This window comes from Podarcis tiliguerta (assembly GCF_965153285.1).
Source record: "Podarcis tiliguerta genome assembly, chromosome: 3".
NCBI classification, from domain to species: Eukaryota; Metazoa; Chordata; class Lepidosauria; order Squamata; family Lacertidae; genus Podarcis; species Podarcis tiliguerta.
In genome coordinates, this window is record NC_139536.1 from 73558313 (window position 1) to 73571213 (window position 12901).

General features: G+C 38.3%; 1 protein-coding gene across 6 annotated transcripts in view; it reads left to right on the forward strand.

The window, feature by feature from the left end:
- Nucleotides 1-12522, forward strand: part of USP45 (ubiquitin specific peptidase 45) — a 59192-nt gene extending 46670 nt beyond the window's left edge. For all 6 annotated transcript variants that reach the window (XM_083433479.1, XM_083433480.1, XM_083433475.1 and 3 more), the window contains exons 14-18: nt 2209-2899; nt 4834-4931; nt 5649-5735; nt 6060-6213; nt 7588-12522. In XM_083433479.1, the coding sequence (XP_083289605.1) occupies nt 2209-2899; nt 4834-4931; nt 5649-5735; nt 6060-6213; nt 7588-7718 (1161 nt within the window). In that variant the 3' untranslated portion in view covers nt 7719-12522. The remainder of the gene's footprint in view (nt 1-2208; nt 2900-4833; nt 4932-5648; nt 5736-6059; nt 6214-7587) is intronic.
- The last annotated feature ends 379 nt before the right edge of the window (nt 12523-12901 follow it).

A 12901-nucleotide genomic window follows, 5' to 3' on the forward strand; every position in this document is an offset into this window, starting at 1 on the left:
AACATAGGCTGTGATTTGAGCACTAGGAAAATGTGATGCAGCCAATACAAGTGCTTCTGTAAGGAAGGGTATTTTGGATCCCATGCAACTAAAATGCAATTACCTTCCTCCTGATTGTTTAGGAAGGCTTTAAGAGTATAAGCTTTGAGCCATAGAAATTAATGGAAGCCGTTCCCATTTTTAGATGAGTGACTTGCCCATAATAATACAGCAAGTTGGGAAAATTCTAATAGGGCCTAGAGGCTGATTAATTTTAGAATTCAAAGTCTGAATTAAAATAAAGAGAAATACATCTGAGGAGGAGTGTGTAAATGACCTAAAGAGGTCTTTACACTCTATAGTTAAATGGTTCACTTTTCATTTAGAAAGTTACTTGTTGCTAGTTGAAAGCTTTCTTGGTCCCCTTGGTCATATAAACATAAACTTGTATGTGTGCCTGGTTGAATTCAGTGGACTTTAGTTCCAGCTGAGGTAATTTAGGACTATCACCTAAGGGATATTTACCGTCTTTATATTTACTAGAAAATTTATTTTGAGATAGGGCACTGCCAATTCCAAACACCATGTGTTGGGAACCTCTTTCCTTAGCCAAGGATGACAGAAAGCCCAGATATATCTGAATATCCAAGGGCATTTGGAAAAAAACCAACACTTCATTGGAAAGCAGGCTTTTAAATCCTTTTTGCTGAGCCCAATGCTGCTTTTGTTAATCAAAGTTAAACTTTGCAGTGTTGATAAATGTATAATAGTGTTCATATAGTTCTCAAAATGGATTTTTAAACACTTTCAGTTTTACTTAAGTTGTACACGTTCATTTTTATTATGCTTTCATATCCCACTTACTGCTCAAACCAGCCAAAATAGCTTTATGTTAAGAGTAATCCATCCATGAAATATTGTAGAATTGGAGTCATGAGAGGAATGAGCTGCCACTGTTTTTTCTTTATTTATTGCAGAAGTTTTACAAGCCCTTAAGATAAATTGATTTTGAAAGCGTAAGAGATTTTATTACAGATTGAATCTAAGTTTGAATTGCATGGAATCAAAAAATGAATTTAAGCTTTAAGTTTGGTTAGTAATTAAATATTTTTGTTTGCAATACTAAATTAATGCATTAAATTTAAGATATCCTAGGCACTACCTAGGGACGCGGGTGGCACTGTGGGTTAAACCACAGAGCCTAGGACTTGCCGATCAGAAGGTCGGCGGTTCAAATCCCCGCGACGGGGTGAGCTCCCGTTGCTCGATCCCTGCTCCTGCCAACCTAGCAGTTCGAAAGCACCTCAAAGTGCAAGTAGGTAAATAGGTACTGCTCGGGCGGGAAGGTAAACGGCGTTTCCGTGCGCTGCTCTGGTTCACTAGAAGCGGCTTAGTCATGCTGGCCCCATGACCCGGAAACTGTACACCGGCTCCCTCGGCCAATAAAACCCCAGAGTCGGCCACGACTGGACCTAATGGTCAGGGGTCCCTTTACACCTTTAGGCACTACCTCTTTCAGCTCTATATACTTTTCAGAGCTTATCTGTACCTGAGTAGCTTAACCAGAAGGTTCAGTAACTGAGAAGGGCATGGGGGTAGGCGAGTTATTTGGGGAAAGGAAACTGGACTGCCCTGCAACTCCTATCAAATAACTGGTCAGCTGTGTCTGTGTTCACTGATCTGTAAACATCACAGAGCTTTCCAGCACTGCCATGCAAAAACATGGATCCAATGCACAGATACTTAAGGATCATCATCATTTGTGCAAGGAATCCCCTCAAAACCATTATCAAATCGTATGTCTTTGTGCCTTCTGTGGCTGGTTTTGTTGTCATCTTATATAAAGACCATGGAAATCCACGAGGATATTGGGGTCTGCCATAGAGAATGCCCTCTCCAGGACCACCACCACCCAAACTCCTGAGGGTAGTGGAACTACCAAGAAGCCCCTTCTGCTGATCTTAACACCTGGGAGGGGCTGTAGGGTTTCCATAAGATAGGTTAAAGGGTTTTTCTGTCTCAGAAAGGTAGGATATTTCAGGTTAGAGTACATCGCCAAAGACATTTTAAAGCAAATGCATAAATACTGGTTTTTTATTTTTATTTTTATTTTTAAAACCCATCTTTTCGATATGCTTTTAAGAGTTAATGCAATGCTTTTATGGATTTTCAACAGACTTACGTTTGGGTTTTTTTCCTCCCTTTTGCTAATGATGTGGAAATTGACAGAACCAGGAAAATCATGAAAGAAGATTTGCCAAAAAATCCTCCTCCGCTGAAGAAGAAACAAGACATTTTATCATGCACAAAAAAGTCAGAAACACTAAAGGTGAAGGCAGATCTGCTGTTCCATATACAGGAGACAGCAGTTCGGTAATGGAATCCGCAGCAAATGGAAGTCAGACTGAAGGCAGTGAAAAAGAAGCAAGTCATTCTGAAAGTAGCATTGGTGCAGACAGTGAGGCCTCTGAAAGCGAAAGTCATTCTAAGCAAACTGCTTCCAGCAGAGCTTGTAGCACACCTGGTGTGTGCACTGATGAGCATAAACATTTATCTGCAAGCATTAAATCACAGTGTAACAAATCAAGTGATGGCGGTACAGAGGGACTTACTACTGGCTTATCAAACCTCTGCTTGGGTAGTGGTGTCAGTGAGACTGAAGGGAATCTCAGTAGAGATCAGCTGTCAAGTCTCTCCAACAACATAGACGTTTCAGCAGAGAACCCCACATTACTGCAAAACCCTCAAAATGCTTTCCAGACTCTTTCTCAGTGTTACATAACTAGTTCTAAAGAATGTTCAGTCCAGTCATGCCTCTACCAGTTTACATATGTGGAGCTCTTAATGGGAAACAACAAACTTTTGTGTGAGAAGTGTACGGAACGGAAACAGAAGCACCAGAAGAAAGGAAATTTCACAGGTAATGAAATGGTGGCTGAGTATATTGTTTTACATAGACAACTTTCTAGGGTCCAAAGGAGTGTATGATTCTGGCACACTTGGGGAGGGATGGGGAATGTATTTTATGCCTTCAAAAGCAGCCACCATCCTGCATGGTAAACTGCATTTGAGAGGAATTTCAAAGACCTTTTGTCACCCGGCATGAAAGTCCGCTCTCCAGAGATAAAGTTCAGAACTCTTTTTGGGCATTTCCAAGACCTTGATCAGCCTAAAATAGTCCTTTGGATTCTGGCTGAATAACCAAGAGACCCTGAAAAGCTGTATGATTGCACCACAGAACACAACCAGTGACATTTAAGAGACTGAACTAATGTGCATTTTTGAGGGGAACCTGTTCATCTCACCATGTCTTTGCAAATCTTTTTGACCTCAGTACAGTTCTTCTTAAATCTTTTTAACCATTACAATTGTATGAAACAAGCACAAATGGGGCCTGCAACATAAGGTTGTGGTGTGCAGTGCTCCCATGCAGGATTCGGGACAGTTGGTTGTCATTCTATGCTCACTCAGGCAAGCTCAGTCCTCTTTGGGCTGTCTCTCTACAGAACTTGTGATTCTCCAGAGCATGCTAATAACCTCCCTCTTCTGTGTGAATAATGCCATTTTGGCTACAAATGCACTCAATTACATATTGATGTGATACATTCAAAGCATTTCAAATTTATAAAAAAAAAACTCCACCAAACCTTAACTCTAATTGGCATATAATACAAAGCTTGTGATTGATGAAATTTATGCAGATTCCCCAGATATGTAATTTATTCTAGTAGCATAAATAGGTTTTGTCTATACGCACGTGTGATTTATATATTAAGGACCTAAATAAATACGACATTTGTCACCATCTTTCATTAATTTGTATTTGTATATTAATGCCCTCTTGTGGCCAAAATGCATTTACAGTGTTTTTCTTCTTCTATTGATGTCTCCCAGTTCCTCTCAGCAAAATCACTCCAACGTGAAAGATATGGAGATTTGTAAACATGGGAAATAATGCAGTTGGAGAGTGGCTAGGTGGCAATAGTTGCCTCTAGCTGAATTTTCTCTGGCAGAAGCTTACTCCCTTCAGATCATAATTTAGGAGTTTACCAATATGACTTGCTGGACCAGACTAAGGTCTGTCTACTTCCACAAGTTGTTTGCCCTTAGCACCAGATAATCAGAGATATATTGCTTCAGTGCATGGAGACACTATTTTGAGTGTCCGGGCTAATTAAAAATTGATAAGTGTTTCTTCCGTGACTGTATCTGTTTTAAAAGTGGATTTACTGTAAATTTTTTTACACAAATTTGTATATGATCAGTAAACTGAATATCATCCATGTTCACCTGTATAAAACATGGGGAAAGCACACAGTCCTGATTAGCAGTAATATAAATATCTGTGTATCATATACTTGCTGTACTGTCCATGAAGGTTTTTCTTCTTTTCAGAACTGATAGTTGCTATTGAAGTAGGACTTACATAAATTTGCTATGCTAGGGGCAACAGGATTTCCCAGAGCCATTCCTTTAGTTTGACTATAAAATTTATAATCAAATCTGAAATATTTTTTCTCCAATATTATGTCCAAAATATCCAGCAGAAAAGGAGAGGGGCTTCTGACCATTTTTGAACATTCAATATGTTCACTGAGCCAGTGTTCTCAGTAGAAAGTCTAATGGAATTAAATCTTGGAGACTTTTAGCTCAGATATTTAGCTGTGTTGGTGACTTTAGGAAAATCATTGTGTATTTAACCTCAGCTGCCATTTGAAAAATAGGAATATAGGACTTTTACTAAACATTCATCTTTCTGGATTTTTGTGGGGATTGTATGCATACTTAAAATACTACAGAAAATAAAAAAATACTGCCATGCTTTTTAAATTGGTATATTTTTTTTCTGTACAGAAAAGAAAATAGAAGGTGTATATACAAATGCCAGGAAGCAGCTGTTGATTTCTTCGGTTCCTGCTGTTCTTGTTCTCCATCTGAAAAGATTTCATCAGGTAAAGTTTTGAAATAAGGTGTTATTGAAAGGAGTTATAATTTTGGACTGTACTGAATTTCTGTAAAACTGTATTTTCTCCAGAGTGACTAGTGATTCTTCGGCTGATGAAAATTATCCTCATCCATGTCACATTTTGACTGTGGAAGAAATATCAAAGACTTGATCCTTTTATACACAGCCAAAGAAAATTGTGTTTTAGGGTGGTATCCATTACTAATCCTACTCTGACCAGACCCCATTGAAGTTAATACACATGACTAACAAAGGTTCATGAATTTCAAAGAGTCTACTCTGAGTAGGATTTGTTGGCTCTTAATGTTGTGTGCTGCCTTGTTATATTTTCTATGACTGTATGGTTTATAAATATATAATGTAGAAATGACTAAGCCATTTTGTTAGTGGATCTTTAGCTTTATAGGATTTTTCAAAAATGCAGTTTAGTTCTGTACAATACATAATTTCAACAGATGCAGCTTTTCTCTTCGTGGTACTGCAATTTAGCCTTCTATGTTGCATTTCTGCATGACTGAATTTAGCAATTTTCTTATCAGCATATCAAGTAAATAAATAAATTTGTCAGTGTACGTATATTATTCTTGTCATTGTAGTCGATTCAGAATTTTTGAATTTAAAAAGTTCAGTACTGTGCTTTTGCAGTACAGCTGGATTCGGGTGGCACTCAAGTAGAAATAGTAAATATTTCATTTTTCTTCAGGCTGGCATGAGTCTAAGGAAAGTAAACCGTCATGTGGATTTCCCTCTTGTTTTGGACTTGGCTCCGTTTTGTTCTGCTTCTTGCAAGGTATGGCATGTCAGAAGCACATTTCAATTTATACAGTACTTCAAAGATAATTTCAGGCTTCAGTTTTTAGAGCTGTCTTTGTTTTCAAGTGATGCCTAAGGCTTCCCCTTAAATCACAGAAAGCCTCATTTCTGTATTGAATTGGTAATAGCTTAAAAACACACACACAAAAAACACCTTTTGCTAGCCTAAGATGTAGAATTAGTGAAGGCTTGTCACTGTTTTTGCTAATTGTTATATTTTTAAGCTGAGTATGTTCTCAAAACTCACTGCATAGAAATCACATTTCCCCCTTTCTGTCTCCCTTTTGTTTTTGCAATGAAGAATGTGGCAGATGGTGGGAAAGTTCTCTATTCTCTTTATGGAATAGTGGAGCATAGTGGGTCCATGCGAGGAGGTCACTATGCAGCATATGTGAAAGTCAGAGCACCATCAAAAAAGATTTTGGAGCACATTTCTAGCAACAGAAATGTTCAAGGTATGTAGCTAAATAAAATGATGTAATTTTGGGACACTGACATCTAGTACATTAAATGCATGCCCTTTTCTCGGTATCACGCAGCTGGTTTTATCAGTTCAGTACTTCTGCAGGCTACAATAAACATTTATCTTTTAGATCCAGCCCACCTTTTTCCAGCAAAAGGACAATTAAGACATTCCGTTTCTTATGCTTGCAATAATTTGCACATTCAAGATTTCCAGTTACATAAATAGTAACTTTTGAATCTGGATGCTGGAAGATTCAGGACATGCTGAAGGAAGTACTTCTTCACACAGCACATAATAATTAAAACGGTGGTAGTAATAATGGCCACCAACTTGGATCTGTCTAAAATATTAGACAGATGCATGGACAGTAAGGCCATGAATGGCTAGTAGTCATGATGGCTATGTTGGAAGCAGTAAGCCTCTGAATACCAGTTGTTGGAAGTCAGTGGGGAGAGCACTATTGCACTTAGGTTCTGCTCATAGGCTTCTCATACGCATCTGGTTGGCCGCCATGACAAAAGAGTGCTCTTCTTAACATTTACTGCTGAAATCTTGTATCTTCTACATTGGAGATAATATGTCATTTCACATTGTTCAGGACTCTGTGTATTATCCAGGACTGCTGGATATCTGTGCTGTAAACTCAATGATTCTGCATTTACAAAGCAGCCCCATAAACTGTAGGCATGGGTATCTTCAGAAGCTAAGTTTTCTCTTTTTTTAAATATCAGTGTGTAGCCTGCACAGAAGAAGAAATGTATTTGTAACATGGACAAGTTTCTAGTGAAATCTCAAGAGGCTAGAAAGGAGAAGAAATCCACTGCTCATGTAATGGGGTTTTGGTGCTCTGTGCATAGCTGTCAACTTTCAGATTTGAAAATAAGGGATCAGCAGCCTCACCTGTCCCGGGGACAGTCTACGGGATATCTAACAATCCGGGATAGCAGCGGGAAATGGTGCTGGAATAAGGGAATTTCCCACAAAAAAAAGGGAAGGTTGACCGCTATGGCTCTGTGCACTTTTATTTCCATTTCTTCTCTGCCCCCAGCCCCCACTACTGGCCCTTGTCTCCCTGCCCAAGCACAGAGCAGTGGAGGTATCCAACAAAGTAGCTTCAGTTTTCAAGGCCACCCTAGCTCACTCCAACATGCAGTTGGGAAAACACTGCCTTTCCTCATTTGTACTCTTTTGCTAAGACAGTTTTCAAAGCTGGCAGTACTGAGAATATGAAAACAAAGTTTCGGTGAATTTTATACAATAGCAAACCTTCCAAATTCTCACAGTTATTGGCTTAGTCATATTGTATTATCTTTTGCACTATGATGGTAATTAATAACTTTTTGTTTTGTTTTTTGCATTTCAGGTTTGAAAGACTCTGTAGGAGCTGCTGTAGGACAGTGGGTATATGTCAGTGATACCCATGTACAAGCAGTTACAGAATCAAGAGTATTAAATTCACAAGCTTACTTGCTTTTCTATGAAAGAATACTGTAGCTGTAATCAATACTGAAAGTCTAAGTTATTTTTGTGTTTTCTTAAATGCAGTAGTACATGTAAATATTGTGCTTTTATCTGTTCTCTAAAACAAAATTTACCATGATTTCTTACTTTAAAAACAATGCCTTGCATTCTGAGAAGCTGGTGCATGCACAAAGCACCTAGATGCACACATAAGTAGGGTAGCTTACTATGCTGATTGGCAGCTGCCCATCAAAGAGCAGAGGATGCAGTTTCAGCACCCTGTGTTGCTGCTTTTGGAAGGGGCATGTTGAGCTGCCACCAGAGTGGAGGAACAGAAAATCACCTCATGTGTAAGTGGAAATAACTTCATGTTTCCCTGAATATATGCCCACATGCTCATTATTTAAATCCCCAATATGCATTTGAAACAATGTGCTTGAAAACTGAATACTGTAGTGAAATTTCAGTTTCGGATAAGCAAAATTTTAAAAAACATGAATTGAGAAATGAACTGGAGTTGTGCCTGATTTTTCCTTAATACAGACGTAGGGTTGCAGCTCACATAAGCAGACTCTTTCTCCACCTTTCTCTTGCAAAAAGGGGAGGCAGAGGACTGTACAGCAAAGACTAGAGCAAAATTCTTCCACCTAATTTTGGTGATTTCCCCCCTCCCACTGCAAGCTAGTATAACACAACCCTCACTGTGCAACCCTCTCCTTTGGAGAAGGCTTTTTTTTTGGGGGGGGGGTGTACAGAAGGGAGTGGGGAAGAGAGAGAGAGAGAGATTGCACAGGCTTTCTGTTTGTGCAACCATTAAGAGCTAGCCTGTGGCATTCACTAATCGTGTTTCTTTAAAACTTTGCTGTAGTTTGTTAAGTTGCAAGCTCAACAATTGAGTTCTACTCTGTTGTGTATGCTTTAGTTGAGATTCCTGCATTGCAGGGGGCTGGACTAGATGACCCTTGGGTCCCTTCCAACTTTGCAATTCTGTGATTCTGTCAGTTCATATATTAAAAAAAAAAAAGGCATGTTGCACAGTTCTTCTAGAACTGATTCTCTTCTGAATGCATGTTGAGTTCTATATGCAGAAAGTTGAGTACATCAGGGAGTAGATTAGAACAGAACCATTAAAACAGAACCTTTCTACCTTATGTGCTCCCTTTTCACATTCAAGGAGTGCTTGACATGGAAGTGTATTCAGATACGCACCATGACTATAGTCACTGTGCTACTTTTTCGGAACATTTGACTTTGCTTATAGATATGGTAACAACAAACACCATGCAACAGGCTGTTTTTGACTATGTAACTTCTTATTTCAAGCACAATTCAACATATAATATCTCACAAGTCCATTTGGTTCCTAAATTGGCATATTGGCAATAACCACAATATGGTATGCTTATGTTATGATGCTCCACGTACAGTGGTACCTCTGGATACAAATAGGATCTGTTCCGGAGCCCCGTTCGCATCCTGAATAGAACGTAAGATGCGACTGCACGTCTACGCGTGCGCGGGTCACATTTCGCCGCTCCTGCGCATGATGTCATTTTGAGAATCTGCGCATGCGCAAGCGGTGAAACCTGGAAGTAACACGCTCTGTTACTTCCGAGTCACCGCGGAGCGCAACCCGAAAATATTCATCCCAAAGCTACTTCACCCTGAGGTATGACTGTATCACTGCTTTGAGGATTCTAACGTTCCTCATATGTAGATATCGGATCAGATGGAAAACTTGAAGGTATGGCACGACAAGGATTCTGGGATAATACCTTGTTTTGCCCAACCGGGCTTCGTCAGCTGTGCATACTCTAAATTAAACAAACATGATGTAACATAATCCTTATACAAACTAAGTTACATAACATACAAATTAAACAACACGTTTACATACCATATTCTTGTATGATGGAAACATGGAACAAAATAAGTCCAGTTAATCCAATCACTGGCCAAAGTTCCTTTTTAAACAGAGAGGCAGTATAGATTCTAACTCTCCTGACCATCCATTGGACTTTAATTTCTCTTGATATGTTCTGTTTGCATGATGTGTTGGTCTTTGGAATTACACTTTGTGAGGTATTATATGTTGAATTGGGTTTGAAATATAAGTTACATAGTCAAAAACAGGCTGTTATGTTGTGTGTGTTGTTACCAGGATTGTACTTACGTAGCCTAAGGTTTAGTAGTGTTTTGCATTTGCTTATAGATATCCAAATATACTTTCTAGTCGTACATTATGTTCTCTGCCATTTATATCTGCAAAGCACCATATAGTCAAGCATGCTGATTTACTGCAGACCCAACATTTTAGGGTGGTGATTGGATAACTTATAATTATACATTTTCTTAGTTTCTGTGATTAACACAATATATACACTACCAACTGTACTCAACTTCTTTTCTATTAAATATGGGGGGTGGGGTATATTGCTGTCTCTTTCAAAGGATCAGGGCTGCTGTTTATAACTGTCCTCAATAATATGGATTTATGCATATTATTTCTGTTGTACAGAGGACAGTGGGACTAGCTCTGCATGTGAAATGCAGTTTTTTTACTTCTTATTTTTCACCTGTGCACCACATGATCTACTTTTAGGACTTGGAGAATTTTAAAGAAAAATTATAATCTCTTTGTGGATGCTCCTTTTCAGCTTCAGGACAATCCAAGTTTCTCCTGTGCAATGAACTCCTCATATTCTAGGATACTCTTTAAATTGTAGCCATTGGGTTCCAGCCAGTTATGTGTCTTAGCTCGATGGTAAGGCTTCCATCAATGGAATGGGGAGGAAAGCAGTTTGGCATTGGGGGGGTGGGGGCTTCCAGAGCATATTTAAGGGAAGTAAGGGGCTGCAAGAGGGAGGAGGAATCATGGGAAATTGTTTCCCTTTCCAGTCACAGCAGCTTTGCTTACCAGCAGAGCAACACTGTTGGATATAACCCACTGCCTGCTAAAAACAAAAGAGTCAATTTAACAAGCTGTATAATGGGACAGCAGTGAGTGTGTCATGCACATGTGTATCCATCTATCTCTGAGTAATTTCTTGCAGAATACATCCAGAATATCTCTATACCCACCTCACTAATTCCAATTTTAATGATAATTTATTGATATTATGCTATAATCCCAGCACTGGAGAGAAGAGTTGTTGTGACCTGTAGTAATCCATGATGATCCACATTTAATCTGATAATTTAAAGTAAATTAATCAGTTTCAGTGACTGATCATTTCCAGCTTACGTGTATCCCAACAAATCCATCACTCACCCATGCACATTTAGAGCAATGTAGCTTACTCAGATGTACCTTTTTATGCACAATCATATTCAGAATTTATTTTAAATGCTGCATTCCAGCACTTTGAGGATAAGACATGAAGATTCAAGTGCATACAGGAATTTGTTATCTGTTTCAACAGGGGTTAAAACCCCTTACACTTAAAGGAAACGGTACCTATTCATCGGTACGGGAGTTCTGAAGAATGCATACACAAGCTCTGGAATGTGATTTATGTTTTGGTTTCTACATCAAATAAAGACATTATATTTTAAAATTTCAGTGGCACTTTTCTAAAAAGCATCCTTTAAAATTCACACAATCCAAAGTTAAATTCTGTCAATTTAAAAGGGAGTTAACTACACTTTTTTAATGCTCACATTAAAATCAGTGGGCTTTAAATATGCTTCACTTTGGCTGGCTCATGATAGCAAATGAACAGTGTATGGGTTCTGCTCATGCTACAAAAGCCTAATTAGCTATCTACTTCTGAAGCTATCATAGTTGAGTGGTTTTCTGTGATTTTTGAAAAAAGGATCTCTGCCCGTATCTCCCTTGCAATCTCCTGGTACTACCTCAGGTTTTCACCTCTTGTATTTATATTCAGCCCTAGAATTAGAATTCAGTATCCCAATAACAGACACGCTCCACCATCACTTATTCTTCCTCCCTCTTTGCTTTCCCTATGCGTTTCAGCCTTTTCAGCCTTTTGAAATGGCTCCTGACCTTTGACTTCTTTTTCTCTATACTAGCATGCCCATTTTAGTGTGGTTGTGGTTCAGACTGAAATCAGCCCTCTGACTGTAAAATACTTCCTCAGATAAGGAGGCATCATAGAAGGAAATCTAATACGACCACTACTGTAGTATGGTAACTGAGCAGTGCAAGTGGCACCATCTTCTGGCTAAATCTTGGAACTGCACACTGTAAAACCTGGATCTATTGGAATTTAGGCTACAAAGTATCAGGCCAGTACTTCCCAAGGCAAGGGTGTTCGCTTAGCAACTCAAGAGTCGCTGTGAGTTTTATGCATAAGGCACAATGAGAACTTGATTTGCCTGTTGGGAACAGCAGTGTGTTGAAAAGAAGTCTAGAATTTCAAAATACTTAATTTTGAAATGAAATATTTTATATTTTTCCTCAATGGTTTACATATGATAGATTAAACCAGGGAACTTTGTGAGGCAGATGATACTTAGAATAAATTTAGAATGCACTATGAATAACAGATTTTCTATTCCTTAATATTTCAGTATACTAGTAAACTTGGATTATATTAAAATATTCAGGCCAATAATATATTGCAGAGGATACTTGTGTAATGATGAGCAAAGAGAAATGCAAGCATAATTTACTTTGTATGTGCAATAAATGAACTATTACTGTATTTTTACATATTTTATGTATAAAATGTATAGAGAATGTTCAACAGGAATATGTATTTAATTGAATGGAGGCAAAATATGAAAATGTCTGCTAAATATATACCATTGGGATACAAAAACACTTGTTTATTTTTGATTGTCAAAATAAAACATACAAGTCAGCACACAAGTTGAGAAGAATGTTCAGTTTACATTTATTTGAAGGGGTAAGATAAATTATTAACTGAAATCCGGTGTAATATTCTGGTTTTTAAATTATTCTTTCTCCAAGCTAACTTTTTTCAGTATGTGGGTTCATTAAAGTCACCCCACTTTAGGATGGGAAAGGGCTTATTTTGAACCCACAGCTTACCCAGAATCTATCGTTCCCTTACTTCTCTGAGGTGTGTTGTATATTTAAGATGTTGGAAAATAATAGTGGGAAATTTCCAGAAATGAATGTCAGATGTTAAACAGATTATTGTGTTTGATTTCATTAAGACGGGTGGGGGATCATGCTTTCCCTAACTTGCCAAATGATTCTTTTACCATTGAGCTCATGGGATGGATGT